At 35.6% G+C, this 27,937-nt stretch overlaps 2 protein-coding genes across 4 annotated transcripts; both read left to right on the top strand.

Moving 5' to 3' along the window:
- The first annotated feature begins 3,306 nt into the window (after nt 1–3,306).
- LOC138873236 (uncharacterized) lies at nt 3,307–4,182 on the top strand. The gene has a single exon (XM_070151683.1). It carries the CDS (start codon nt 3,307–3,309, stop codon nt 4,180–4,182), a length of 876 nt encoding a protein of 291 aa, XP_070007784.1.
- A 19,183-nt stretch (nt 4,183–23,365) lies between these two features.
- LOC104232994 (beta-glucuronosyltransferase GlcAT14B-like) lies at nt 23,366–27,088 on the top strand. Of its 3 annotated transcripts, none has more exons than XM_070150839.1 (6): nt 23,366–23,680; nt 23,939–24,010; nt 24,322–25,062; nt 25,201–25,276; nt 25,371–25,486; nt 26,464–27,088. In XM_070150839.1, the coding sequence occupies exons 3-6, from the start codon at nt 24,489–24,491 to the stop codon at nt 26,961–26,963; spliced, it is 1,266 nt and encodes a 421-aa protein (XP_070006940.1). In that variant the 5' UTR covers nt 23,366–23,680; nt 23,939–24,010; nt 24,322–24,488; the 3' UTR covers nt 26,964–27,088. The 3 variants fall into 3 exon arrangements, with proteins under 3 accessions (XP_070006940.1, XP_070006941.1, XP_009784590.1); XM_070150840.1 differs by having other exon boundaries at nt 23,939–24,005; XM_009786288.2 differs by lacking the exon at nt 23,939–24,010.
- Nucleotides 27,089–27,937: the final 849 nt, after the last annotated feature.

Raw genomic sequence — 27,937 nt, forward strand, 5'->3', positions numbered from 1 at the left:
TACTTTGATATGCTGGACAATAATGTATTTCTCGGGGCTATTTGGTTGATTGAACTAAAAGAGTAGGAAGGCCATTGTTTAATTCGTTGATTTGATCGTAGGGTTCTACTGGAAATGATTGGCGTGGCTTGTGATATGTTTTAAATAACCTTGAATTTTCCTTAAATAAATAAAAGCGGTTTTAAAGTTAAAAATGCGCATAGGTTTAAAAGTGTTTTAAAATCAAATAATTAAGCTAATAATAATAGTTGAGCAACCGTGCTAGAACCACGGAACCCGGGAATGCCTAACACCTTCTCCCGGATTAACAGAATTCTTTACCCGGATTTCTGTGTTCGTGGACTGTAAAACAGAGTCAATCTTTCCTCGATTCGGGATTTAAAACCGGTGACTTGGGACACTATGATTATCCCAAGTGGCGACTCTGAATTTTAAATAATAATCCCGTCTCGATTGTCACTTTAATTGGACAAACTCTCTTATACCCTCCCGGAGGTAGTAAAAAGGATGTGTGACAGCTCTGGCGACTCTGTTGGGGACAAGAACCCAAAACTTGTGGTTCAGGGTTCAGAATTCGAGCTTAGAATAATTGTTATATTTGACTTTATTTATTATCTGATTTTATTTATATGTTTGGGACTAATGTGCTAAATATTGCTTTTTACCGCTTTGATATTATTAAACTGTATATAAATTGTTACGAAACCCTCTTCTCTTTGAGTCTTCTAAATCATTTGGGAAGTGTGCACTTTGTGTGACTTCTCTTCTGTTAGAGTCTATCCCAATTTTAGAATGAGGTTCGGACAAGTTGCAAAGCTGGTGAAACTTCTGTATTCCCGGTACCTGCCCCTCCTCGGCTCGAGTTGTCCGCTCGGGTAAGCAAGGTCTAGAACAAATAAACCCAAGTTTTTAAACCTAGAATAACAGAGTCTCATGCCGGATCCCTAGTAGGAACGTTTGCTTGCATCACGTGCATTTGACTTTGGGGACTCAACACAGGGGTTGGGTCCGTCTAGGATAGGTATACCCAAAATAACAGACCATCTTGATGCATCCTACGTGCTACATGTTGCATTTCTTCTCGGGTAAAAAGGGTCATTTGGCGAACCAATGATAGTTGAGGGCAAATTAAAACGAAAAAAGAGGGTGAAGTGTGAAAAATAAAGCAAGTAGGGCCCACTTATGTTTTCTTTCACATTTTTGTTAAGAAAAGACAAAAAAAATGAAAAATTCAAAAAAAAGTTTTGCACTTTTTCATTACTTTCCAAAAATCAAAAAAAAAATGAAAATGAGAAAATCCAAAAAGAGTTTACATGTTTCCTTAGTTTATTCAAAAAAAGATAAAAAATATATTTTCTCTAAATTAGTTATTTTTTTTAATTCTCGCCCGTATTCAATCTGCCCGAACTACGCATACCTGATTCTCGTCTTTCGGGGCGTGATACGTAGGCAACCCACATAGGGTCCGATTTTCCTAGTAAGTCTTAGGTTCTTGGCTTTGCAGGGTCTTAGCCAAATTTTGCATTTTTAGCCACTTTTAGCTACGTAGGTTAATTTTAGAAAAATAGTCACAATCAGGTCTCGAATGTGTCCAACAGGAAGGGTTATTGTCTCACATAGCGTTCTAGGTCTTTAACTTTATTTGGTCTTAATTTTCTCATACAGGTGTGGATTTACTTACCGAAATTTGGGCATGACAGACGCCTTAGGACCATCCAGTCAAGATCGCTCATGCAGGAGTTGCTTAAGGAGATTTATTTATTTTTTATTTTTTTTATGTTTTGAGTATGTTCTTCATTTTATGTTGTCTTTTACTTTCTAGTTTTGTACAGTAATGTCGAGTCTTTTTGTTATTATACTTCCTACTTTATACTTGAAAAAGTGTGCTATACCTCAAAAATCCAAAAAAAAGAGATATTGCGTTTTTATATTTCTGTTAGATGTTTTCTTTAGAATACTAACTCTTGAAGTTCAAAAAGTCTCTTGTGGTTTTCCTTAGGAAATTAATATCTAGAATAAAAAATTATTTTTATATCCCCTTTAGTATATTAGGACTAAAAAATTCAAAAAAAAAAAAGGAAGAGAATTTTCTTTTAGTACCTCTATAAAAGTTTTCTTTTAAGATACTAATTCCAAAAATTCAAAAAGATTTTCTTTTGAAGTTCTTCTTTGGGAAGCTAATGAAAAATGAAAAAAAAATGTTCTTTTTATTTTCGCTAGAACTTTAAGATATTGTACATAAAAGAGAAAAAATACATACTTTATCTTTTGCTTATCTTTAAAGTTTCTTCCTTAGGTAATCAAAAAATTAAAATCCAAAAATATTTTTTATCTTGTTCATTTCTCGTTTCGAAATCTTTCTTCAGGGATATCAAATGAGAATTTAAAATATTTTTCTTTGGTTTATTGTTTAGATTTTCTTTCTAAAAAAAAAAGAATAAAAAAATATTTTTCTCTTCTAAGGTTTTTCCTTAATAATTTCACATAGAGTGTTTGTTTCAAAAAGAAAAAAAATATATTTGCTCGTTTAAGCTTGCGTTTAGAATAGGATATAGAACATTAAGTCTAGAAAATTCAACAAAAAAAAAAAGTTTTGCTTCTTTTATTTCTCTTTTCTCATCAGAATAGTCATAAGGTAGTAAAAAAAAGGAAAAAAGAAGAAAATAAGAATGTTAGTTTGTTTACTTTATTTCCGATCTTCCCAAACTATGCAAAGATCTGATTCATGCGGCCTCATGATACGTAGGTAACCTATATAGGGTTCGATCGAATTGTTTTTTTATTAAAACAAAAGAAAAAAAAAGGAAAAGAAAAAAGGAAAAAAAGAGATGAAATTATAGGATGTAAGAAATGAGAGAAAAGAAAAGAGTGTTAATTAGGAAAAAAAAAGGAAGCAAAATGAGCAAGCAAGTGCTAGAAAAGAAACGAAAAGAGAATATTGAAGGGAACAAAATTAGGATGATGCCAAGTGACCTTGTGACCCTCGAAGTCATTCTAAAAACCGTTAATTGTTGCTAGGTACATTGCACACAATGTGATAGTTTTGCTGTTAAATGTCCTAACGCTAACAAAATGACCCCATTTTGTTCGTTTTCGTTATCTTCATTTAGCAGAAAGGTGGTTGGTTTGTGGTTCTTAAAGTGATAACTCTTCTCTACAACATAAGGTCAAAAGGCAATGGCAGACGGCAACGGAATCGAGTCGGTTGGTACTGGTGCCCAAAAGCAATTGGTTGAACAGGGCAATGGGTTGGTTAAAGAGGTAAGGATGTTAAGACAACACATTGCGGACATGTATTAGGCTTGGATGACTGGGAAGGCACCACCCCCGCCACCACTTACCTTCCTGGGTGCTACACTTACCCAAACTCTGGTCATAGTGTCAGATGATCCCCCATACTCTCCAGATCCACCCGCTTATCATAGCTTTCTCAACCACCCTAGTAGCTCCATCACTCATCCTCCAATTACCTCTCCCCAAAATTGCCCTCCTGTCATATCCACTACCCCCATGATCACAACTTCTCAACAATCTTCCCTTCATAGATCCAACAATGAACACCCACTCAAAGCTCATGATACCCAATATTACCCCTCAAAGGTTGCCCACAAGGTTCCTAACTCATACAATCAGAGCCTTCGGAGTGAGTCTCATGCTGAAAATGAAAAGATCACAGGAAAAGAAGGGCGAGATGAGATATCCAGGAAGCCGAAAAGCATGCAAGGGATGGGAGACCAGGTTAACATGTCTTACAAAGAATTGTGTATGTTCCCTGATGTTCGCCTGCCCGCAGGGTTTAAAGTGCCAAAGTTTAACTTGTATGATGGGTGTGGAGATTCGGTAGCCCATTTGAGGGTTTATTGCAGTGAAATGAGAAATGTTGGCGAGAAAGATGATTTGTTGACGGTGTATTTCAATAAGAGCTTGACTGGGGCAGCTTTGGAATGGCATAATCGTCAAGATGTCCGTAAGTGGCGTACATTGGGTGATATGGCTCAAGATTTTGTTCGACACTTTCAATATAAAATAGGCATTACCCTAGACCGCTCATCTCTATCCAAGATGGAAAAGAAACCGGAGGAAAGCTTTAGGGAGTTTGGGCTTAGATGGAGGGAACAAGCTACTTGGGTCAGTCTCACGGTTGGTGAAGAAGAAATGGTTGAGCTTTTCCTACAAGCCTAGGGCCCCACCTACTTCAGTTATTTGATCCCGGCCTTGGGTAAACCTTTCAATGATGTGGTAAAAATGGAAGAGATGGTAGAAGAGGGAATCAAGTCAGGAAAAATCATGAGTTATTCGACATTGAGTGATACTACCGAAGACATTCAGAACATCCCAGTAAGTTTGGGTGGAAGAAAGAGAAATAGAAAAGATGATCTGCTGGGCATTCCTGCTCAACGCTTTCGTAACTCCTAAAGTCGTACATCACTTTCCCAGTACCCTATCCACAATGCACCACCATATTCTCCACACCCACGAGGCTCGCGATGGCCCGCACCACTTCCCTAAATGTCTTACCCGCCTCCTCAAGCATATCAGCCACCTGCCCGCAAAAGGTTCCAGTTGAGGCCAGAATACAAACTGAAAAGACTACTGAAAAAAGAAAAGGCTTTCACCCCTATTGGAGAATCATATGCCAGTTTGTTCCAAAGGTTGAGGCAATTGGACATGTTGAAGCCGATTTAGATAAAAAATGTCAAACCCTCTGCCAAAGAAGTTTGATTTTTCTCAAATATGGGCATATTGCTCCAATGCACCGGGTCATAGTACAGAAAAGTGTTGGCACCTAAAAAATGCAATTCAGAAGCTTATTAATGTAGGTGACATTGTCGTGCAAAATCCAGGTGCAGTAGACACTAGCCAAAGTCCATCGGTTGTTCGTAATGAGATGCATATGGTGAGTATGATTTGTTTTGAAAAGGAATATGAGAATTCTTCTGAGATCCTCGAAGGTTCACGCGTTGCAAAGTTTTCAGCGCTATCAGAGGTTGATCTTAAGAACGAGCCAGCAAAAGGAACCCAAAAGCAATTTGTTAAGAACAATATGATGAAGACTTGTGAAAGTCCTAGTATTGTTGATGCGAAATTCAATGGCTAAGATGTTGAGCTTGGTGATTGGAAAGATGTTCCTTTCTTGGTTAGCCCGGGGAGGAGTTGTGGTGGTTTATTTTGTTTTCATTTCTGTTGTCCGGTTTATTTCAGGGTTGTAATCCGGATATTATCTTGTGGCTCAAACCCTTCTATCCTTTTATTTTGCCTAGTTTTGTTTAGTCGTAGTAGCTCGTTTAGTGTTGTCTGTTTTTGTTCCAGGGTTGTACCCCAGTTTATTTTGCTTGTCTTGTTGTCTAAACCCGTTTCACCGTCTGTCTAATACAATTTCTTGTTTTCTGTTATTTCTGGCCATTTTTTGTTTAGTTTTCTTCTCCTTTTATAGTTTTTCTTCTCATGCTGGCTCTAATGACATGACATGCACGCATAATTCTAGGCCTGGTTTTAAAGTTAGTTTAATCATGAAGCAATGAAATAATTTTGAAGATGATATGGACATTTGAAGGAAATAAGTACATATTTGGACATTTTAAGATCATTTGAAGCCCAAACCATGTGAAACTGGGGCAGGTAATTTGGGAAGTTAATAGGGAGACAATAATTCTTTAAAGGAGAGTGCATCCTAGACAGTTTGAAACAAACAACTTTGAGTTCAAGTGCATCTCAAGTTATAAGATAAAGTCAAGAAAGTTATCTCCGAATTGACGGAGGATATCCATTGTGAAAAAGGGAATCACCAAACGAGGGTTCAGTACTTGAAGGCGCTAAATAAAAATGGAAGGCATATCAGTAATATCAATGCCAAAGCGGTAAAAGAAATATTGTGCATGATCTTCTTTTTCATTCTCAAGTTAAATGTGTTGTAGTTGACATTTTCAGGGATTGAGAGACCCTCTTTTAGCTACCCAAACACTTATACCATTCGATACTCTTTTGAGACTGTACCGATTTCTTTGACCTCCTCTCTTTTGGAATCAAGTTAGAGTCATAAAAAAAAGAGTTCATGTCCCCGTAGGTTTATTTTAGAAAGTTCATTCCAAAAGGAAAATTCAAAAAAAGAAGAAGAGAAAAATAGAGATTAAAAAAAAGAAAAAAAGTGAGAGAAAAGAGAGAAAAAAAGAAGAGAAAAAGAGAAAGAAAAAAATGGAAAAAGAGTAAAGAAAAGAAAAAGAAAAGAGAAAAGTAACAACAAAGCAATTCCTATGTCATGAACTACGTTCGACCTAATTCTTGTCACCACAAGATACGTAGGCAGCCTCACGGTTTGGTCGCACCAAATAAAATATTTCATGATCCCTTGAAGTCGAGATTGGGCAGAAATTCCATCTCAAAAAGAAAAGAATCAAATTCCCTTTCTTTAGAAATTGGGCAAAGTTTTTAGAATGGATTCCAGAAGTTGTAAATAAATAACCTCGTTGTCATAGTTACTTTGAGCCTTTATGATATCCTTTCTTTCTAATCCTGTCCAAAAGCCATATTACAGTCCAAAAAAGACCTCCCAGATAATCTTTGAGAGTGCTGAGTTAGGCATGCCAAGGGTATATGATGTTTTACTATGGGTAATGCCTTGTCATCTGCAGAATCGGAGGAAATAAGAAGAAAAGAACAAAATAAGAGAGTCTTATTGGTGAAAACCTTCACAGTCACCATAAGGCGACGGTGAGTCGAGAGAAATAACAAATGAGAGAGGCTTGATAGTGAAAACCCTTCGGGCACTACAAGTCGAATAAGGATCGTGAATCGGATTGGATAATCGGAGCATTGAAGCGCAGTTTCACAGCTTAGGGGGTATAACAAGAGTTGAAAATCAGACTTGCTTGACAGATTAGGCCACTTAATCCAAAGGTGCATGTCATGGTCATTAGAGTTGGTATCCACATCTGATAAGTTTCTTCTTTGTAGTTTTCTGGTTAGGAATCATCTCTTCCCATTGTCTTTTACTCTATTCCTTTTGTCTTATTTACTCCCTCTTCCTGAGTCTGTTTGGTCAAAACAAGTGAGAAATGACTTCAAAATTTGCCACCAGCTTTCCAATTGCACAAAACGGGATCTGGATAGCACATTAAAATGGCATAAGTCAGGAAAGAACAGCGTACGTATTGAGTCGGTAATATAAAGGTTTGGTATATGTCAATTCATGAACAATGCAATAGAGGGAGGGTGTGAGGTGAACGGATCAAAGGTATTTTCTGTGATAAGATTGACAAAGGAAGTGGTTAACCAGGAACAAGAAAGGTTTTCCAAGCGAAAATCAGTATATCATGGCAAGTGACGGAGCAATAGACCTCAAGGCCAAGGCTAGTGGTCTAAGTCAAGAAAGAACAGCATGCACACTGAGTGGGTGGCAATTGACGTGCTTTGGGATTCATGTGAAACACAAAGGTTCAGTATATGCCAGTACGAGCACAATGCAATAGATGATCGGTATTGGGTTTGAACGGATCGGAGGTATTCTCCGTGATAAAGGTGATAGAGAAAAGTGGCCAGTCAATAAGCAGGCAAGGTCTGTCGAGTTGAAATCGAAGTTACCATGAGAAGTGAAGGAGCAACGCCCTCAAAGTTCAAGGCCACAAACCAACCACTATGTTTAAATTCACAAGTTTTCTTTGATTGGCAGGAAATTTTATTTGTTCCGGAGAAACCCTCCATTAGGAAAATAGGTACCAGACAGACTTGTTAGTGAATTCCAGTACCTTCCTGGATAACAGGATTTGCTAAGTTTTGAAACCCTCGAATGACAAGGTCAGACGAGAGGGCTACTTTTGGGAAGTGTAATTTGGCATCTAAGCTTTTCACTTTTGAGATAAGGTTTGGTTTGAAATTTTCAGGATAAAGGATTTTAGTTTAGAATTTGTTCTACTCACAGATGCTCTCAATATCAAACAGGGGCAGAAAAATGTCTTTTGTTTGTCTGTTTTGTTGTAATCAGGTTCAAAGAAAAGCAGCAACCTCAGAGGAGTCAGTTCGAGTTCGGCAATCAAGCACCCACCTGGAGAACAAAGGGAAAGCAGTAGTTTCAGAGGAGTCAGTTCGAGTTGGAAATCAGGCACCCACCTGGAGAACAAAGGAAAGCAGTTCAAGTTCCGAGGAAAAAACAGTGCAAATGTTGGTAATCAGGAGCCCACCTTAAGAACAAAAGGAAGCAACAAGGTTCAAAGGAAAACAACAATTAGGAGCCCACCTGAAGAACAAAGGGGAGCAGCAATCTTCAAAGGAGTTCAACAATCGGGAGCCCACCTGAAGAACAAAAGGGAGCAGCAAGGTTAAAGGAGTTCAGCAATCAGGAGCCCACCTGAAAACAAAGGGAAAACAGCAATGTTCAAGGGAAGACAGCAATCAGGAGCCCACCTGGGGAACGAAGGGAAGCAGCGAGGTTCAAAGGAGTTCAGCAATCAGGAGCTCACCTGAAGAACAAAGGGAAGCAGTTCAAGTTTTGAGGAAAAGCAGCGCAAGTGTTGGTAATCAGGAACCCACCTGGAGAACGAAGGGAAGCAACAATGTTCAAAGGAAGACAACAATCAGGAGCCCACCTGAAGAACGAAGAGAAGCAACAATGTTCAAAGGAAGACAGCAATCAGGAGCCCACCTGGAGAACGAAGGGAAGCAGCGAGGTTCAAAGGAGTTCAGCAATCAGGAGCCCGCCTGAAGAACAAAAAGAAGTAGTTCAAGTTTCGAGGAAAAGCAGTGCAAGTGTTGGTAAACAGGAGCCCACCTGGAGAACAAAGGGAAGCAACAATGTTCAAAGGAAGACAGCAATCAAGAGCCCACTTGGAGAACAAAGGGAAAGCAGCAAGTTTCGAAGGAAGACAGGTCGAGTATTAGCAATCAGGCGCCTACCTGGAGAATAAGAGAATTCACTTCAGAATACAATTCAAGTAAGCAACAAAAGAAGTTCGCGGCAAGAATGCGAGTCAACAGTCCGAGGTGATCAACAGAAGTTAGTCACAATAAAGAAAAAAAAGAGAAAGGCAAGAAGTTAATCCAAATGCAGAAGTTGATGAAAGATGTGGGCTGCCAAGACATGTCCGAGGTCACAAGCACTACATGCCTGGTCTTGATCCGAAAAGCTGAAGAAGGATGAACTAGCACCTACAACTAGCAAGCGTCAAGGTTCAAATCTAAAGTCTACATGAAGAACCACTTAAGAATCAAGATCAAGCTTCAGAAGACTTATAGATAGGAATCTTGTAACTCGTAGTTGATAGGCTTAGCTAGTCTTTTCATGTTTTGATTTTTTATGTAACATCAAGATCGCGGACCGGAACCTCAATGGAACAGTACCTCGACCGGCTCTCCAGCTCGGTATACTCCATCATCTCACTCACCTCTGAACTACACGTGGCCTGATTCCTTTATAGCCAAGGATATGTAGGTAGCTCAGATACCAGGGCTCGGTCACATTCCCCTTTTCTCTTAGTTTTAGTCTCCTTAAATAAGGGTCGAGTAAAAAACACCGGTCTAGTCTTTTTTTGTCCGAAAACTCTTCGTGTTTCCAGTCAAAGAGGGGAAGATGTAGACATGCGATTTTTGACCCTCCCCAAGATTTTTCATATTTTAGCACGTAAATATTTAATTTAGGCCTAATATAGCTATTTCAACTAATTTTTACTCTTTTACTTTATTTTATTACAATAAAACGAAAATTACAAAAAAAAATAGTTTCATTAATGTTTTGTAGTCATTTTTAATCTTGAAAATACCAAAAATAGTTTTGTTTTAACGGTCAGCCTTGTTTTAATGGTTATTTTACTTAAGTAGGATTATTTAATAAATGAGATCGTATTTTAGTCTCGTTCGCGGGGAAAGAATAAAACTTGGGCTCGAGCAAACCATTTTTAGGCCTAATTTTTGGATCTAGCCCATACTTACCAAGCTCGTAATTACTAGGCACATACCCCCTAACCTAAAAACCCTACAAAAATCTATACCTAGACTCAACAATGATATATAGAGCCTAAGACCTTCAGCCGTGATAGAAAAAAAATCAGACCCCTAAGCATCAAAAAGAGAAATCGGCTGAAATAATACAAAAGCTAGACCTAGGAGCTAAGATCGGTGTCGTTTTTTCAACAATGGACCCCTCGTCCCGCCAGTCGTCTTCCTCATAAACCCCAACGTTGGATCATCTTCTATAGAAACCAGAAGAAGCAGCGAACAAAAATCTGGAAAAACCTAACGCTAAGGAACTCCTTTTTCTTCCAAAGAACTTAGAGTTGCTACTACTTCTTCATTAGATCCGCCGCAGATCCCGATCATATCTGTCTTCTCCATCATACAAAAACGTCCCCCCGCTTTCATCACAACAACCCGAAATGAGTTGTTGGCGTCAACTCCATTCTTGCCGCTGAACCCAGCTCCTAACTAGTTGTCATTTTCAGTCGTAACTCCACCACAAGTAGCTGAAAGTCGCAAGAAACAGCCTCATGTTCGCATAGAAACAACAGCTCGAATGGCTGCCATTTTCGGATAATGAAGATTTTAAAAACGGGTCGAATATGGATAAAAAACCATATTATTCACTTAGAAAATGGTTAACCAAATGGATAACCAATGGATAACTAATGTGTTTAACTTTTACATTTGTAAAGCCTCAAATTGGAGTTCCTCAAGTTTGGAAGACTATGAATTCTCTCATAAATGATCATATTTAAGAAGCCATGGATAATATGAATATCCATATTATCCGTCGGATAAATTCGTTTTTTATCCGTCTCAAATATGGGTCAGATCAAATAATTTATCTATTTTTAAATTACCCATTTTGACCCACTTATATTCGGCTCGACTCGTCCGTTTGCCACCCCTAGATTCCCCCAACTATATATAGAAGCGAAGAATAGTCTAGGTATGAATTAGGAAAACCTACACAAATATCCCAAATAAGTTTCAACTTATCAACCTCTAGCCATTAGTCATAGACTTACCAAAACTAACCAAACATATATAAAAATTGAAAAACCAAATAAATAAGGTTCTTTCTCTCAAATAATCACATGCAAAAATCATCTTCCATATATTTTAAGTGTGATTAGCAACACTAGATGCAAGACGGAAATAAAATTTCATGGATGAGGTAGCAAATAAGGTGATAAAATACAAAAAAAAAATATACAATATTCAAAAAATCTAAACAAAAAAGGAATTTTTTTAATGGGTATAGTTAAAATTCATTGAAAACATATAGATAAGTCAATATACAAAATTTGAGGAAGATTGGAGGTGATTTGGACTGGTTTTGTATAAAAATTCGTAATTAAATCGAGTTCAAAAAATTCTTCTGCGACACATGTATCACGCATGTATCTCACACACAGGTATACATGGATATACATGTGATACACAATCGATACATATGTGATACACAAATGATACACAGTGTGATACACATATTATTTTTTTTCATATTCAGTTTTTATTTCGAATTTTCAATTCAAACCATCCCAAAACTGAGATTCAAGCTCCTTAAGATATTCCCAATCTATTCTAATAGCAACCACTCAAAAGAAAGCAAAAATTTAATATTTTTTTTGCTACAAATAGCTAATTCGCTAATTTGACTAATATTAGTAATATTTTATCAATTGACCAATTGTTGTAATGAGCTACCTATAAATGGACATATCTGATAATTTCCCTATGAATTATTGAGATAGCCCATTAGCTCAAACTTTTGTGCACTACCTACGGAAAATGCGGGGTTGGATCAAATAGGCAGAATCACTAAATAGATTAAGGTCCAAAGCTGCCAAACTTGATTTAGTCAAAATGGGCTGAAACAATCTAGCTTAAATAATGGGTCACAGCTCAAATTGTCCAACTTAAAATCATTTTTCATTTGTTTATTTGAGTTGTTATTTGAAAAATTACAAGAAAATACACATGACTTCACATCATAACAAAAAATGGCCCATGTTTTTAAGTTTTACCTGATCTAGCCCATATTATACATATTTTGAAAGCACTAGCAAATTCAAAATCTGTGCTCTTACAATCAATGCTTCAAAAAATTATGTGAGTTATATATGTATTCTCACAACCATTGTTTTCACTCTTTCTTCTTCTCACATCTTCTACATATGCTTCAAGGGGTCGTCCGCCATTATGCTTCTCTCCCTATGTCTCCTGATTGCAATGCAAGAAAATTAAAAAGCAGAAGTACACCATTAAAGGCCATTCAAAGCTTTGCTTTCGAAAATAGAATTTTTTGAGTTTGTTAGTTGTTTGGATTGAGTGTTGTTCCAATTGATTGAAAATATCAAAAGGAGTTCAAAATTAAAATTTGAAGTGATTTAGAGTAGATTTGAACAAAACTTGAGTTAAATTTCAGAAAAGACGCAAGGAAGAAGACAAAATCAATTTCTTGTATAATTATGTATAATCTTGTATATGAGTGTATAAACTCATCTTATACACATTTATACAAGCGTTTGTAGATGAACTTCTTCCACGATTTTCAGTTGCAATTCTTTTCAAAACCAGTCCAAATCTATATTAAATGACTTCAAATTTTATATACAACATCTTTATACTATTTCTAACAAGCCTAAATAACACCCACTCTAAATTTTTTATAAAATCAAATTCGGAATTTAAATTCACATATTTAAGCTTGTTAATAATCTAATTTTCACTACCCAAATGAATTTTGTTTGTTGAACTAATAATTGAGTCACAGTTACTGATTCAAAAACTAACTTAAAAGCGTGATGAAAAATTTTCCCTTGTTATTTTATCTAATTTTCAAATAAGACTATAAACGTTCTTATCGTTTTTCATATAGACAGTAATATACCTGCCTAACTCAAAAAGAAAATTTCTTTCCATTTTTGGGAAAGCTTTTTTGCGTCAAATTGTGCTACTAGATAGTCTATGATTAATTCATGATGAATTTATTTTTGATTCAATCCACTGAATTGTACACTGGTAGACCGTTCTTATTGGTTTTTGATATAGAGTAATATTTGTGGAAAAGGACTTTTCGTAGGCCAATTTGCAGTACTGGATACTCCAACTTGACTCATAAATGAATTTATATCTAATTCAATTCAATAAAACTTCCACGGACACCAAAGTTACACTTCAACTAAATTGATACTTTTACTTCAACCTTAAACATAAACATAGCTTTCATACGTAATTTGCCAAAAAAGAAGTAAACTGGAAGAAGAAGAAAAAATATATAGGGTGTAAATTGTAAAATAGTCAAAAAAAAAGGGGGAAAGGCAATTAAATCGTGGAAAATTGAAGATGAAATACAAGAGAGATGCATTCCGCATTAATATGCGGTAGATGGGCGGGGTATTTGCATCTATACCCGTTTTTTATGTCACATTTTAACTTGTGTCCGCTTTATAAAAAAATTGCAAGCGTACCCGTTTTTTCGCATAACTTCAGCACACGGGGCTGAAGTAGCAAATGCAATCACGCAAAACTTCAGCATTCTAGTAGTCAGGCCTGAACTTCAGCATTCTAGTAGCCAGAGCTGAAGTTTTTGTGTTGTAACTGGGAAACTTCAGCTCTAGAGCTGAAGTTTTTGTCTTTGTAACTAGGGAATCCCACTATCAAGATGTTCTAATTTTTGATAACTCACCAAACTTTAGTTTACTGTTATTGGATTTTATGTAATCGGATCCATCGTTTAGTTCCATCTACTGTGTACTCTGTTAACTTTCATGTTTTAAATATATCAAGAGCTACGTTTCATAGCCAAAAAAAAAACTCAAAAGATAAAAGGAAAAGAAGAACAAACTCCATGTGCGTGGAAAAGAATGAATTTGAAGCTTACTGTTAAAGGCTGGGTTCTTTGTGCAGAAACATTCACAGTATCAAGTAAATTTTCAGCAATGGATGACGGAGTTGTGTTTTCAGACAATGAGGAAAATGTTTTTTAATTTTATAATAATCTAAATGGAAGTCCTTAGTATATTTGTTTTAGCTTCATTAATCAAATAGAGCAATGTTGAAGTCATTGTTGTAGAAGAAGAAAAAAGAAAATGAAGGAGAAGAAAGGGGAGGAGAAAGAAAGCTGAAATTGTTTAAAAAGTGGGTACAAGTTAAAAAAAAATTAAAAAATAGATATAGATTAAATGGGGACAACTAAATAGGACGCCCCGTTCAATTTTTACTAGACGGCGGGACTGACCCTAACTTGAATGTTCTTTCTTGGTATGTGGGCCCACCACTTCTTTATATTTCCACCTACCTACATCTCCTGGCCCACGCTTCCAACATTTCGTCACGCCTCGATGGCACTCGTCCACGTAATGACCATTACGAGCCTCATCGGACGGTCCAAAATCCATCTGATTAGTGGGTCACTGATTGAACGATCCAGAACGTCGCCACGTTACTCTTATGATCTTTTCGATCCGCTAAACTCGGATTCTAAAAGCAATGGAATTTCCATCCCCACTCCAAGAGTACATCCCGTCCATAATAAACGATTATTTTATCTTTACCATCTATTAAAAAAATATAAACTCCTAAAAATATATATATATATATATATATATATATTTACTAAATTAACTTTAACTAATTACTATTTAATATATTGGAATATGTAAATAAGGGCAAATTTGAAAAAATAAAATTAATTCCTTCTTAATTATGTTAACAACAACAATAACAAACCCAGTAGTTTCTCATAAGTGGGGTCTGCAAAAGGGTAAGATGTAGCCTTACCTCTATCCCTGGAAGGACAGAGAGGTTGTTTCCGACAGATCCTCAGCTAGAGAACAACTGAAAAAGAAAAGGTAATTGCAACAAGTAGGAATAACAGCAAGATAAAATAAGATCGAATCCAAGAATGCAGTCAAAACTCTAGGTAGTAATAGCTAACTATGAATAAAAAATATTATACTAACAATAATGATAGCGAACTGAGTAAGACAAAGAGAAACATTCGATACTTTTTTTATTTTGGACCAAAATAAAAAAGTGAAATGATCACTTATTGTGGACCAGAGGAAATAATACATAAATAATTATTTGTATTAAATCCAAATTAAGTAATAATTTATTTTTAAAACAAATGTAGTTATTTATTTAAGAAAAAGAGTCAAAATACTCTTATTAAGGAAATATCATGATTTTATTATTCTATATAGTTTGAGGTCATTCATACTTCTAATTGTAAGTTAAAAAGGAAATAATTTTAAGACATAGCGGAAAGCATATGTCAAATTTGAAACTTTTTCCTGATAGAAGTTTACTTAATGCACGTTGAAACTTTGTAAGGCCAAAGATACAAAAATAATTTTCAAGTGGCAAGGAAATGAGAATGATGCCAAAGAGTAATTATAATAAAATTAAAATATTTCGTGTAACATATAAATTTGCACATATTCTTTTTATTAAATTGAAATAACCATTTGGAATACACGCAAATTTAAATAGTCATCGAGTGATATTGTTAGCTAACGGAGAAAAAGAGGATGCTAATTTATATACTATATTATCATCCAATAGTATTATACTAAAAAACACGTAATGGGTCGACTTGTCGTGCAAAGTGGAGTTGCATCTTCTTATAACTTGAACATGTTTTGAGTCAAAGTCAACTACTTTGTCTATTTTTCATTTTTAATTTTTGTAATGACTTGTAGACCGGTGCAAGGAAGAAGAACTTAGGCATGAAGGTTGGGTTAAACCGCGAAGAGATACGAGATTAGGGGCGGAGGAAGAGTAAAAGTTACGGGTTTGGCCGAACCCAATAAGTTTGATCCAAATTATATATTTATTTTTAAATAATTATTGAATATGTATAAATTATTAATTTAGAGCCGAATAACTTAAAAGATCTACTTGAACTCACAAGCTTCAAATCCTCTCTCAGCCTTTATACGAGATCGTTTTTTGTATTTTAAGATTTTTTTTATTAGTATTCGTTTTAAAATTTTGATTTATTCGGATTCACGCCACGTAAGATTCACTAAAAAAAGAAATGTTTCCTATTCGATCTTTTTCTCCATTTATCAGAGCTCGAACCCAAAACCTCTAATTAAAGGTAAAAAGTTTATAGAAATCTCAAGGCACTCCTTTTTATACTTTTTGGAAATTGCATCTATCGTTATTATATTCAAGTATTATTTCTGTTCAAGTTATATTTTTTTTGATGTCCTATTAGTATAATAGAACTATAATCTTTTTGAAAATTAACTTCTTCTACATTTTAATTAAGACAAAATTACAGAATATTGCATTCCATAAGTTGATCTTGCACTATTTTAACCCAATTATAAGTTTGTAAATGTGTAGCCAAATATCAATAAGATCTTTTCTTTTTTCATTCCCTCTAATTATAACAACCTCATTTATTTTTACCTACCCCTATTGGTCACGACCCAGATTTTTCACCCCCGGGAGTCGTGATGGCGCCTACTAGTGAAAGATCGGCAAGCCAACTATTTGAATTATTTACCTTTTTTCCATTTTAGTCCTTTTACAATTAATAACCAACAAGTGATAAACAGCGGAAATCTAACAAGCAGAAGACTGAAATGTAATAATTTAAGAAAGATGTCAATACCAATCCATACAAAAAAACTACCCAAGACTGGTGTCAATTCCACAAACTGTCTAGGAATACTATAAATAAAAGTCTGAAAGATTTATTACAACACTGTCTCTGAAATATGTAAAAGAAACAGACTAAAAGGATAGAAGAAGTCGTCAAGGCCTGCGGACGCCTGCAGGACTACCTCGGAATCTCCGACTAGACTGAAGGCAGCCACCCAAGCTAAGGTCTGAATGTTGTTGCTCTGGGATCTGCACACAGTGTAGTATCAGCACAACCAACCCCATGTGCTGGTAAGTGCCTAACCTAATCTCGGGAAGTAGTGACGAGGCAAGGACTAGACTACCAATTAAACCTGTGCAGTTAAACCATATACGTCGGAAAGTAAAAGCAGGAATGTACAGTTAGGCATGGGAGGGGGAAACATGCTGCAGGGAAACATCATTTAAAAATGGAAAGACAACAAGTAAATACGAAGAACACCACATCTCAATTATCAACAAGAATCAGAAATCAAGCAAGTGCACGGCATCACCCTTCGTGCGTTTACTCTCGTCCTCACCATAAGAATCAATATAAACTACACGACATCACCCTTCATGCTTTTACTCTCGTCCTCACCATAAAATCAATATAATCGACATGAAATTGTACATCGTGCGGCACAGAATTACCCTTCGTGCTTTACACTCTCTCTCACAAAATCATACACGGCATCACCCTTCGTGCTTTAACACTCTCTCACCAAAACAATACACGGTATCACCCTTCGTGCTTTAACACTCTTCCTCACCCAAGTAACAATCACAAGCAATAGGGCAAGGAGATAAATAAATTACAATAAAATCTCGGCAAGGGAACAATAGTTCAACAATCAAATCCCGACAAGGGAACAATATCATTAAAAGCAACAACATCCCGACAAGGGAGATAAAATTAAAAGCAACAACATCCCGGCAAGGGAGACGATATAATAATTCTCTTCTCTTTTCACTTTTACTTCACAACTCACTTCACAACTTGAGTCAATGCTCTATAAGATTCAATTGCCAATTATACTTCCAACTCATTATACAACTTGAGCCAACGCTCCTCAATGTTCAAATATCACTACTGCTTCCACAAGATTTGCTCAACAATAGAAATCATCACTTAAGGCATGAACAATACAAACGGAGTCATGATAATCATAATATAAGACTCACGGGCATGCTTGACACCAACGTATAGATACTCGTCACCATGCCTATACGTCGTACTCAATAAATAACACATACCAAATATGACATAACGCCTAATCCCTCAAGTTAAGATTAGACCAAACACTTACTCGATGCCACGAACACAATTCAAGTCTCAACTATCGCTTTACCCCTTGATTCCACCACCAACTCGCTCGTATCTAGCCACAAGTTACTTAACTATATCAATAAATGCTAAATGAATCAATTCCAATGCATGAAAATAGGTTTTCTAAGGTTTTTCCCAAAAAAGTCAAAAATCGCCCCGGGCCCACATGGTCAAAACCCGAGGTTCGAACCAAAACCCGATTACCCATTCCCCCACGAACCCAAATATATAATTTATTTTGAAATCGGACCTCAAATTGAGGTCCAAATCCCCAAAATTTGAAAAACCTAGGTTCTACCCGAAACACCCAATTTTTCCCATGAAAACCTTTGATTTTTGAGTTAAAATCATGAAAAAAGATGTTAAAGATTAATAAAACTAGTTAGAAATGACTTACAATCGATTTGGAAGAGTATTTGTCTTTGAAAAATCGCCCAAGAGTGTTTTGGTTTTGAAAGGGTTTGAAAAATGAAAGATTTTCGGCTAAGTTATGAATTTGCACGTCGCAGATGTCGCAATTGCGAACCCTTAAGGAACCTGCTACCATCGCACTTGCGATCATATGTTCGCAATTTCGAACTCGCATTTGCAAAGGGGGTGTCGCATTTGCGATAACTGGCACCTACTGAAGATATCGCATTTGCGAGGTAATGCTAGCCCTAGGCTTTTCGCATTTGCGACATAATTCTCGCATTTGCGAGCCAGGCTTCGCAATGCGAAGCCTGCAGGCCTGCACATACCAGTTAAAACCTGAAACTTCCTAAGTCCAAATTCCACTAAGTGGCCTATCTAAAACTCACCCGAGCCCTCGGGGCTCCAAACCAAACATGCACACCAACCTAAAAATATCATACGGATTTGCTCGCGCAATCAAATCATGAAAATAACATGTAAAACCATGAATTAACCCTCAAAACTCATCATTTTCATCAAGAACACTTAAAGTTCATAACTCTCCAACCGGAAGTCCAAATCACGTCAAATAAACTCTATTTTTTTGCCAAATTTCAAAGTTATCCTTTAAATACTATAACAAGTTTGTACCGGGCTCCGGAACCAAAACACGGGCCCGATACCAATGGTTTCAAACATTAATTCTTTTCTTTATTTCATAGATAATTCAGCAAAATAATTTCTTTCAAAAATTGATTTCTAAGGGTTGGGACCTCGGAATTCATTTCTGGGCATACGTCCAAGTCCCATATTTTAATGCGGACCTCCCGGGATCGTCGAAACACAGATCCGGGTCCGTTTGCTCAAAATATTGACCAAAGTCAACTATAATCAAATTTTAACTCTATAAATTTCTATTTCTCATATTTTCACATAAAAGCTTCTTGGGTACACGTCCAGACCATGCACGCAAATCGAGATGAGGTAAAAAGGAGGTTTTAAGATCTTAGAACACAGGATTTGTTTCTAAAATAAGTGACGACCTTTCGGGTCATCACACTATTGTAGCGCTCTCCTCATTGGATATAATAGTGTATAAGTTGTGTTTATACACTATTATATACTATTTATACAATATTATACATTATTATACAAATGAATCCTATCAATGGAGCTTCACGTGTTCTTCTTCTTCCTTGGGCATCCTCTGAAATTTAACTCAAATATAGCCTAAAGCTACTCCAAATCACTTGAAATTTAAGTTTTGAACTCATCTTGATGATTCTAATCAATTGAGACAACACCTATTCCAAACAACTAACAAATCGGAAAACTCAATTTCTGAAATTTAACTCAAATATAGCCTAAATCTACTCCAAATCACTTGAAATTTATGTTTTGAATTCATCTTGATGATTCTAATCAATTGAGACAACACCCATTCCAAACAACTAACAAATCGGAAAACTCAATTTCTGAAATCGAATCTTCGAACCACTTATAATGGTGACTTTTATTTTTCAAATCCTTAGTTAACCATTGAAATCAGGAAAAGAATTGAAGGAGAATAACAATAGTAGAGAATTTTTGCGGTGCAAAGGCTGACATGGGAAGGAGAAGAAGCACGAAGAAAAAAGGGGAACGAAGAAATAAGAGGTGGGCTAACTGGTAAAAATTAATTTTCAGATTATGTACAACCTGAGCTATAATGGGTAAGGGTTTCAAACATGAGACATTTTCTGATGAGTTGTTGGGTCAAGTGACAAGGGATGTAATTCTCCCCTTATTTAATTCTAACAAAGATAAAAGTTCAAACTTTTACCAAAAGGAATGTGTCCAATGAGACATTTTAGTTAAGAACGAGTCTTTTTTATTCTTTTATTTCTGAAATTGAGCTTTTAGTTCATTGAATTTAATGTTTCAATCAAGTGAGAAAACCAAATATAAAGAGAGAAGATGGTTTGAGTAGTTAAAGGAAACTCTTTTGGGAAGAAAACGTTTGGATTCTGTCTCAACTTGTTACCAAAATGAAAGCATAAATCAATTCAGGTTCTTAACTCTTTCCTTCCCCAACTTGGGTTATTAGAAAGACGTCCACCTTAAAGTTTTAATTTCTTTCAAAAAAAAAAAGAAGAGTTGTTTTAGTTTATTTTTAGTAACCCTATCAACTCGTCCAAGTGTTCGGGCCGAAAGTCTATCGAAAACAACCTCTCTATTTATAATTAGGCAGGGGTAAAATCAATGAATACACTCTCCTAGACCCACTTGTGCGTTTACGCCGAGTTTATTTTGTTATATCAACCCGTCTTGCTTATATTATCTTTCTGATTTTTATTATTGTCACAAATCACTTGTACGTTTACGCCGAATTTATTTTGTTATATCAACCCGTCTTGCTTATATTATCTTTCTGATTTTTATTATTGTCACAAATTCTAGTGTGCGTTTACGCCGAGTTTATTTTGTTATATCAACCCATCTTGCTTATATTATCTTTCTGATTTTTATTATTGTCACAAATTCTAATGTCTATTTTCGTTTTCTTGAGCTGAGGGTCTCTCGGAAACAACCTCTTTATACCTCCAGAGTAGAGGTAAGGTCTGTGTATATTCTACCATCCCCAAATCCTACTTGTGGAATTTTACTGGATTGTTGTTGTTATTTTATATCAACCCGTCTAAATTTCCGAGCAGGTCTGGTTATGATCAGCTTGTTGACTTGGTTCAAAAGGGTGTATCGGAGATGATCTATCAATCTATTGTATAAAAATACTGTACACGACGGATCAAAATGCAATTCAAACTCAAAATATACACAATTAAATTTGAAAATTGGGAATTATATAAATTTAGAAGAACTTATAAAGTATTTAAGAAAAATACATTAGCTATCATTTTTTTTTCTTCAAAAAGCAAAATAAAAAGTAAACAGAGATCAGTTCACTGTTAGGCGAGTCGAGTTATGTCCCGTAATTTAATCCCATTACTAACCCAAGCAAACTTTAGGAGGATTGGATCATGAAGTGTTTATTAATTTTATCTGTTTTAACGCACCCAAAATTTGACCTAACACATCTATTTGCCACCTCTCATAACCCTTATTAATGGTGGTAGGTTGGTGTGGAAGCCATTATTGGTTGGTGGGCGGGCGTGGGGCGTTAGACTTGGGAAACTCATAGCAAGTCCACTGTGGTTAATATAGGGGTTTAACTTCTCTAAACGTTTAATGTAAAAAATATACTATAAGTATTTTTTTTTGTATTGCCATTGTATAAAATCGTATAAATGATTGGCGCGTGTAAGTTATTGGCTCTATTTTGTAATGTAAAAACTAAATTAAAAAAAAAAAAAAAAGACAAATCAGCTTACAAGTGTTTTTTCAAAGGAAACTTTTTGCAAGACATGTATTATTTCAACTAACAACGTGCAAATCTCGGTCCTCTTTAGATTACTTCATTTGGTTTTATTTGTACTTTTACTAATTTATAATTTGTTAAGTACATTATTACGTTGTATACAATTTTTACACTATCCACATATAAAGCAGATTCTAAATTAACAATTTATAGATATTCAATAAATTTTTTAAGACAAAAACAGAGTTTAAACAAAAGTTATTGGATTCGGCCAACCCGTAAGTCCTATGGTAGCTCCACCTCCGATATAAAGTTTAAACACTCTTGTTAATATCGTCAACATAAGCGAGTACATGACTTTAAATTTTATGGATTTAATTTTTAAAATGTTTAATATTAAACTCATTACATTATCAAAATTATCGGTCAATATGAACTATTTGTTACAATTTTAGTAAATTTTACAATGAAAATATTGAATTCAGATTAACCGGTACCAAAGAGGTGGGCTCACATAAATTTAGATTCATCAAGTCTTAATGAAAAGAGAGTATTTTAATGATGGAATTGATAGGATGAGGCATTTGGCGGAACCATTCACTAAATTGGTTAGCCGGCAAAATTAGATTAATTAAGTTAGAGGCAGACAAGAATACGATTGATTTCAAAAACTGTAATAACTTTGATAATGAATAAAGAAGATAGGAGTAATTGCTTTTCACTTTTGTTCGCCTTTTCCGTCGTAATCCACTTTCCACATTACACGTAGCCGTTTTCTAGGATTATTTTAAATCATCATGGATTCTCACCTTTTACAGTTCCTTTTTTTCCTCGTTGCTATTTCTTACTGAAAAGTTAAATCACAAACAAATAAATTTAATTTCATTAAAAGAGATGAAAAATACTTAAACGTCCAGCACTTGCTTTTGGATTTTTTGTTTTGTTTAATTTCACTAAAAAAAAAATTCAAAATAGTAATACGCAAAATATCTTCTAGAATATTTTTTGTCTTTAAATACAAAATCTAACCAAAGACCTTCCCTTTCTCATTATCCACGGCCTTCTAACCCAAAAAAAATTAAAAAGAAAAAGAACAAGAACATGAAGGGAAAAGAGGGTAGAAAGAGAGAGAGTGATAATTTGATATAATCCTTAGAAAAAGAAAAAAAACAATTTCCATAGTCATATGGTATCTCATTAAAGATAAAAGTCCTTTATTACGAATTTTTTTACTATTGTTAGAGTTTAGTTGTTCGATAAAAATCCTACTCATCTATATACGGCCAATTTGCAGTAGGCACACCCAATAAGAAAATTCAAAATTTTAGACAAAAATAGTTAGTGTGACTAAACTACTTTTAATTAAATATTGCAGTATAATTTAATGTGAGGAGTAAAAAAAATTTTATGAATATGTACATAAGAGTAATTTTGAAAAAATAAATTAAATTTTTTGTTGATTATATAAAAGGACACTTATGTTGGAACAAAATAAAAAAACAAATTGTGGACCGGATCATTAAAAACTTACTTACATCAAATATTTATATCTCTATGGAATAAAAAAGAAGTAATTACTTGATATAAACCAGCAAAACCGTAATTGCCGTCTGTCAGGTCAAACTAAAAAAGAAAGACTAAAAATTCCAAAAAGAAATCAGTAGCAGAAATAGTGAAAGAAGTAGGCAAAAATATAGAGAGCCCAAATCTAAAACCAAAGCAAAACGTGAGCGACTCTCCAGCTTGGTCTAAGTCCTTGTCCTCACGTTCCATCTCTCCTCCTACCTTATTATTTGTAACCTCTATTCTTTCAATAATAATGTCCAATAAACAATCAAATTCTCTCTTCTTCAGCTGATTTCTTTCTTAAGTTTAGTATTTTATTCTCTCCGCCTTATTCTCTTCGTTTTCGACGTGTTCAGCTCAAACTAGACGTCTTTCCAAGAATCTTAAACCAACCCCATTTAAGTATTTTACCCAAAAAGCCTCTTTGTCAGGTTCTCTGTTTACAACATGTAAGTTTTCGTTTTTTTTTTTTTTGGGATATGCTTAAGTAATGCTTATATGGTCACCAGTATTGCTATTTTAGCTGAAATTGAGTGAGTTGCAGCTTTTCATGTCTAAATTCTGTTTATTTTTCTATTTCTGTGTAATGGGTACTGAAATTCTTGGTTTCTTTAATTGTTTATTTTTTTCTTTCCTTCTCTCTGTCATTATCTTAGTGGGTTTTTTACCTCTCTTTTTTTTGCCCCCTTTTTTGAGTGTATATGCAGTTGTGGAATCGTACTAATTTGAGCCACCGAAGATTATTACGTATGTTGTTCAGTTGATTGGATTTGCGTACGGTACCGTTTTGCCAATTATTTTGGACTCTTATTTCTAAAATCTCTCTGTTTTCGATGATCCTGGTGTAACATTCTGTCTATTTCTGCTAAAACTATAATTTTCTCGAATAAAATATATACAAAACATAAAAATATAATATAGTTGAATGTTAGCTTGTTTATATATTATACAATGGAAGTCTTGTTTTTGTCTTTCCACCAAATTCTTAGCTAGTTGCTTACGGAGTCTTTGGGAATATCTTTTATCTTGTTAATTTAGTATTTTATTAATTCTGGACTGAGCTTCTAGATGGTGACTTTTCTATGAACAGCATATTGGAAGAGTGCAAATTGAAGGATCCATTTGAATAAGTATCGCGGAGAGGAAATCAAGAACGGGCTTTTTGGGGCGTTTGGTTTGCGATTGCATAGTAGATGAGGATTGAGTTTGATGTGAATTTTTGTTGCTAGTAAAATGAACTAATGATAAGGTTCAACAATGAAGTCCTTAAACATGGAGAAGAGATGGATATTTCCTTTGGTTATAAGCTCATTTGTGTGTTTCTTCCTTGTTGTAACCTCCTTTAACATGGGCCTTATTACTTCATTACACACATTCAATTCAATCTTTTCAATTTTCCCAACTCATGTCAAGATAAATCAAACCAACCCGTATTTTGCTGAATCGAAAATTAACCAAGCTCCAGCCCCTCCTGCTGCTCCTCCTGTCCCCCGTTTTGCTTATTTGATATCTGGATCAAAGGGTGATCTAGAAAAGCTTTGGAGAACGCTGCAAGCGCTGTATCATCCACGGAATTATTATGTTGTTCATCTGGACTTAGAATCGCCTCCACAAGAGAGATTAGAGCTTGCTTCTAGAGTGGAGAAAGATCCCATTTTTGCACAGGTTGGGAACGTGCACATGATCGCCAAAGCAAACATGGTGACCTACCGTGGACCTACCATGGTTGCGAACACTCTTCATGCTTGCGCGATTCTCCTCAAGAAGTATACGGATTGGGATTGGTTTATTAACTTGAGTGCTTCTGATTATCCACTGGTGACTCAGGATGGTTAGTTCTCTGGTTGTTTATTTCTATCTACCAGCAAAAAGGGCACCATTTCTTGTTGGTCATAAGTCAGTCTTGAGTAGTTATGTTCTGTTTCTTTCTTCAAAGAGGTGTTTAATTAATATTAAATTTTTTTGGCAGATTTAATATACACTTTTTCTGATTTAAAGCGAGAGTTCAATTTCATTGAGCACACTAGCCGGCTGGGTTGGAAAGAGTATGCTATCCTCTCTCAGTCTCTCACTTTTTGCTCTTGAAGTTTTATTGTACTGAGGTTTAATTTCTGCGTAACTGTGTTGATCCTATTGCAGGGGTCAAAGGGCAATGCCGCTTATTGTAGACCCTGGGCTCTATAAGACAACTAAGTCTGACATATATTGGGCCTCACCTAAGAGAGCTCTTCCCACATCCTTTAAGCTCTTTACTGGTTAGTTTTTGATGATTGAATTTGCATACTTGATTAAGTATTCTTGATGCTGTTTACCCATGTTTATGCACCACTAATGCAAATAGAACATGCCTCACCATATACTTTGTCCGGTAAAATTTTGTGCTTGTACCATTACACCTTTTCCTTAATCTAGATATACTTTCTCGGTTGAAATAAGGACTTTGTATCAAACCTTAAGGGGTTGTTTGGTTCAGTCCTAGCCTCCTAGGATATCCCATGAGATTATGATATTATAGTTTTGGGATATACCATGGGATAATTAATCCCACCTCCTATATGGAATAGCTAATACCATCATTTTGGTACAAAATATATACTGGTATTAGCTAATACCCACAACCAAACATGAGAAAATTATAATCCATACCAGGATTAATTTCCTTACCCCGGTAAGCAAATGATCCCTAAGACTCTGAAGTGTCTCACAGCTAGAGAGCTGAACTATAAGATAATTTTCAAGTTTCTTAGCATGGCGATCTTGGTATTATTATTGACTGAAAATAATCTTCATATTAATCTTTGGATGCCTGCAACCTGCATGTTTGCATATTAACTATTGCGGTTAGATGAAATAGTGATATATTTTGCATCAGTTCGACTAGTCTACAAGATGTTTCAATTATTGTTGTTACCTGCTAAAGTTGTTGAATCCAGAAATTTGTTTTGATATCTATACTTGGAAATTCATCAGTTTTTCTACTTGATACTGTATTTCTCCACACTGAAATCTTTTTTCTAGAAGCACGAGGAAGCAATTCATCAATCTTATGTATAGATGGAAATGACGTTATTACTTTCTGACCAAACTGTGAGGTAGATCTAGGAAGAAGATACATTAAATCGGCATGAACTGCATTGACCATGAAGTGAACTCTTAGCGTAATCTGCCCACCATACCATATTTTTATCTTCTTATTTCTGCAACTATGAGCAATGCCATAAATTTGATACAGGTTCAGCCTGGATGATCCTCTCTCGTGCTTTTGTGGAGTACTGCATATGGGGTTGGGATAATCTTCCTAGGACCCTACTTATGTACTACACAAATTTTGTCTCTTCTCCTGAAGGCTACTTTCAGACCGTTGTGTGCAATGCCCCAGAATTTGCTACGACTGTTATTAACCACGACATGCACTATATTTCTTGGGATTACCCTCCACGACAGCATCCACACACTCTCAACATTAATGACACAGCAAAAATGATTGGAAGTGATGCTGCCTTTGCACGCAAGTTCAAGCAAGATGATCCCGTTTTGGATAAGATTGATAAAGAACTCCTCCATCGAAGCAATGGAAGTTTCACACCGGGGGGTTGGTGTTCTGGAAAACCTCGTTGTTCAAAGGTTGGAAATCTAACGAAGCTTAAGCCAGGTCCAGGGGCTAAAAGGCTTCGGCGTCTTATTGGTAAACTAGTTTTGACAGCTAAATTTAGTCAACACCAGTGTAATTAGTTTTACTTTTCCTGCCTACTGATGAAAAGGCGAGGGGGAAAGAGATTCATTTAAAGAGCCAGAGAATAACATGTTAACGTTAGATTATTTTGTAATATATGAAGTTTGCCATATCCTTGCCACTATTTTGGTGTTCCTGTTTTTGTAGCTACACTTGGACAGGATATAGGTTCATCATTACTGCCCTAATCTGTGGCTTTGTTTATTTAAATTATCTCTGCACATATCATTTCCTGGCCAACAAACTCATGACTCACTGTTCTTCACTGCACACTTTCTATATATATGTGTCTTCGTCCAATCAAACACGTCCATGCCATAGAGATCATGCTCGACATAAACGAGACTAGGATTCATGCTCCCCGCTTTCTTCTTGTGGTTACTATTTGAGCTTAAGCCAAGGAACTCAAAACAACAGTAGAAGCACCCTTTGCTTACTAATTTTGCAGTTTATTCTGTGAAAGTGTAACTCGATTGACTCTGATACCATATTAAAATTGGGCACTTTAACTCAAAATTTAAGACAACGGATGGATAGCCCCAGAACTTGAGAAACATACTTGAAAGCTCTTGCACAGTCCATGTGGAATAACAATACAACTTAGTGTATTCTTCATATTAAAGATAAAGCTGAAAAGATCTCCCCAAGCATGTTTTAAGGAGGATAGAGGGTTAATTGGTGTAAGTTCAAACTCATAGAGGTACAAGATTTGATTACTTATAAGTTATACCTTACATCTTAAAGCTGTAAGGTATTGTCTTTCATCCATTGTTCCTTTCTCTTTACTGTTTACCTGAGCTACCCCTTGAAATGGAAAAAGTCCAAGAAAAAGGAAGTAGAAAAAAGAAAATACTAGACTTCATTTGAGAAACAATTGTTAAGAGGGTTGTCTTGTCTTATCAGGTTAATTCGCCAGCTCCGTTATCTTATACATTCATTTCTTAAGATAAAATCTAAAAACCCTCCCAAATCT

This window comes from Nicotiana sylvestris, chromosome 7, assembly GCF_000393655.2.
Source record: "Nicotiana sylvestris chromosome 7, ASM39365v2, whole genome shotgun sequence".
Taxonomy (NCBI): Eukaryota; Viridiplantae; Streptophyta; class Magnoliopsida; order Solanales; family Solanaceae; genus Nicotiana; species Nicotiana sylvestris.

What these genes read in the sequence shown, in the direction of transcription:
- LOC104232994 (XM_070150839.1), top strand. Translation starts at nt 24,489, where the DNA reads ATGAAGTCCTTAAACATGGAGAAGAGATGGATATTTCCTTTGGTTATA. An exon ending in TCCACTGGTGACTCAGGATG is followed by an intron (nt 25,063 to 25,200) that starts GTTAGTTCTCTG and finishes TTTTTTTGGCAG; the next exon opens with ATTTAATATACACTTTTTCT. An exon ending in ATCCTTTAAGCTCTTTACTG is followed by an intron (nt 25,487 to 26,463) that starts GTTAGTTTTTGA and finishes AATTTGATACAG; the next exon opens with GTTCAGCCTGGATGATCCTC.
- LOC138873236 (XM_070151683.1), top strand. Translation starts at nt 3,307, where the DNA reads ATGACTGGGAAGGCACCACCCCCGCCACCACTTACCTTCCTGGGTGCT.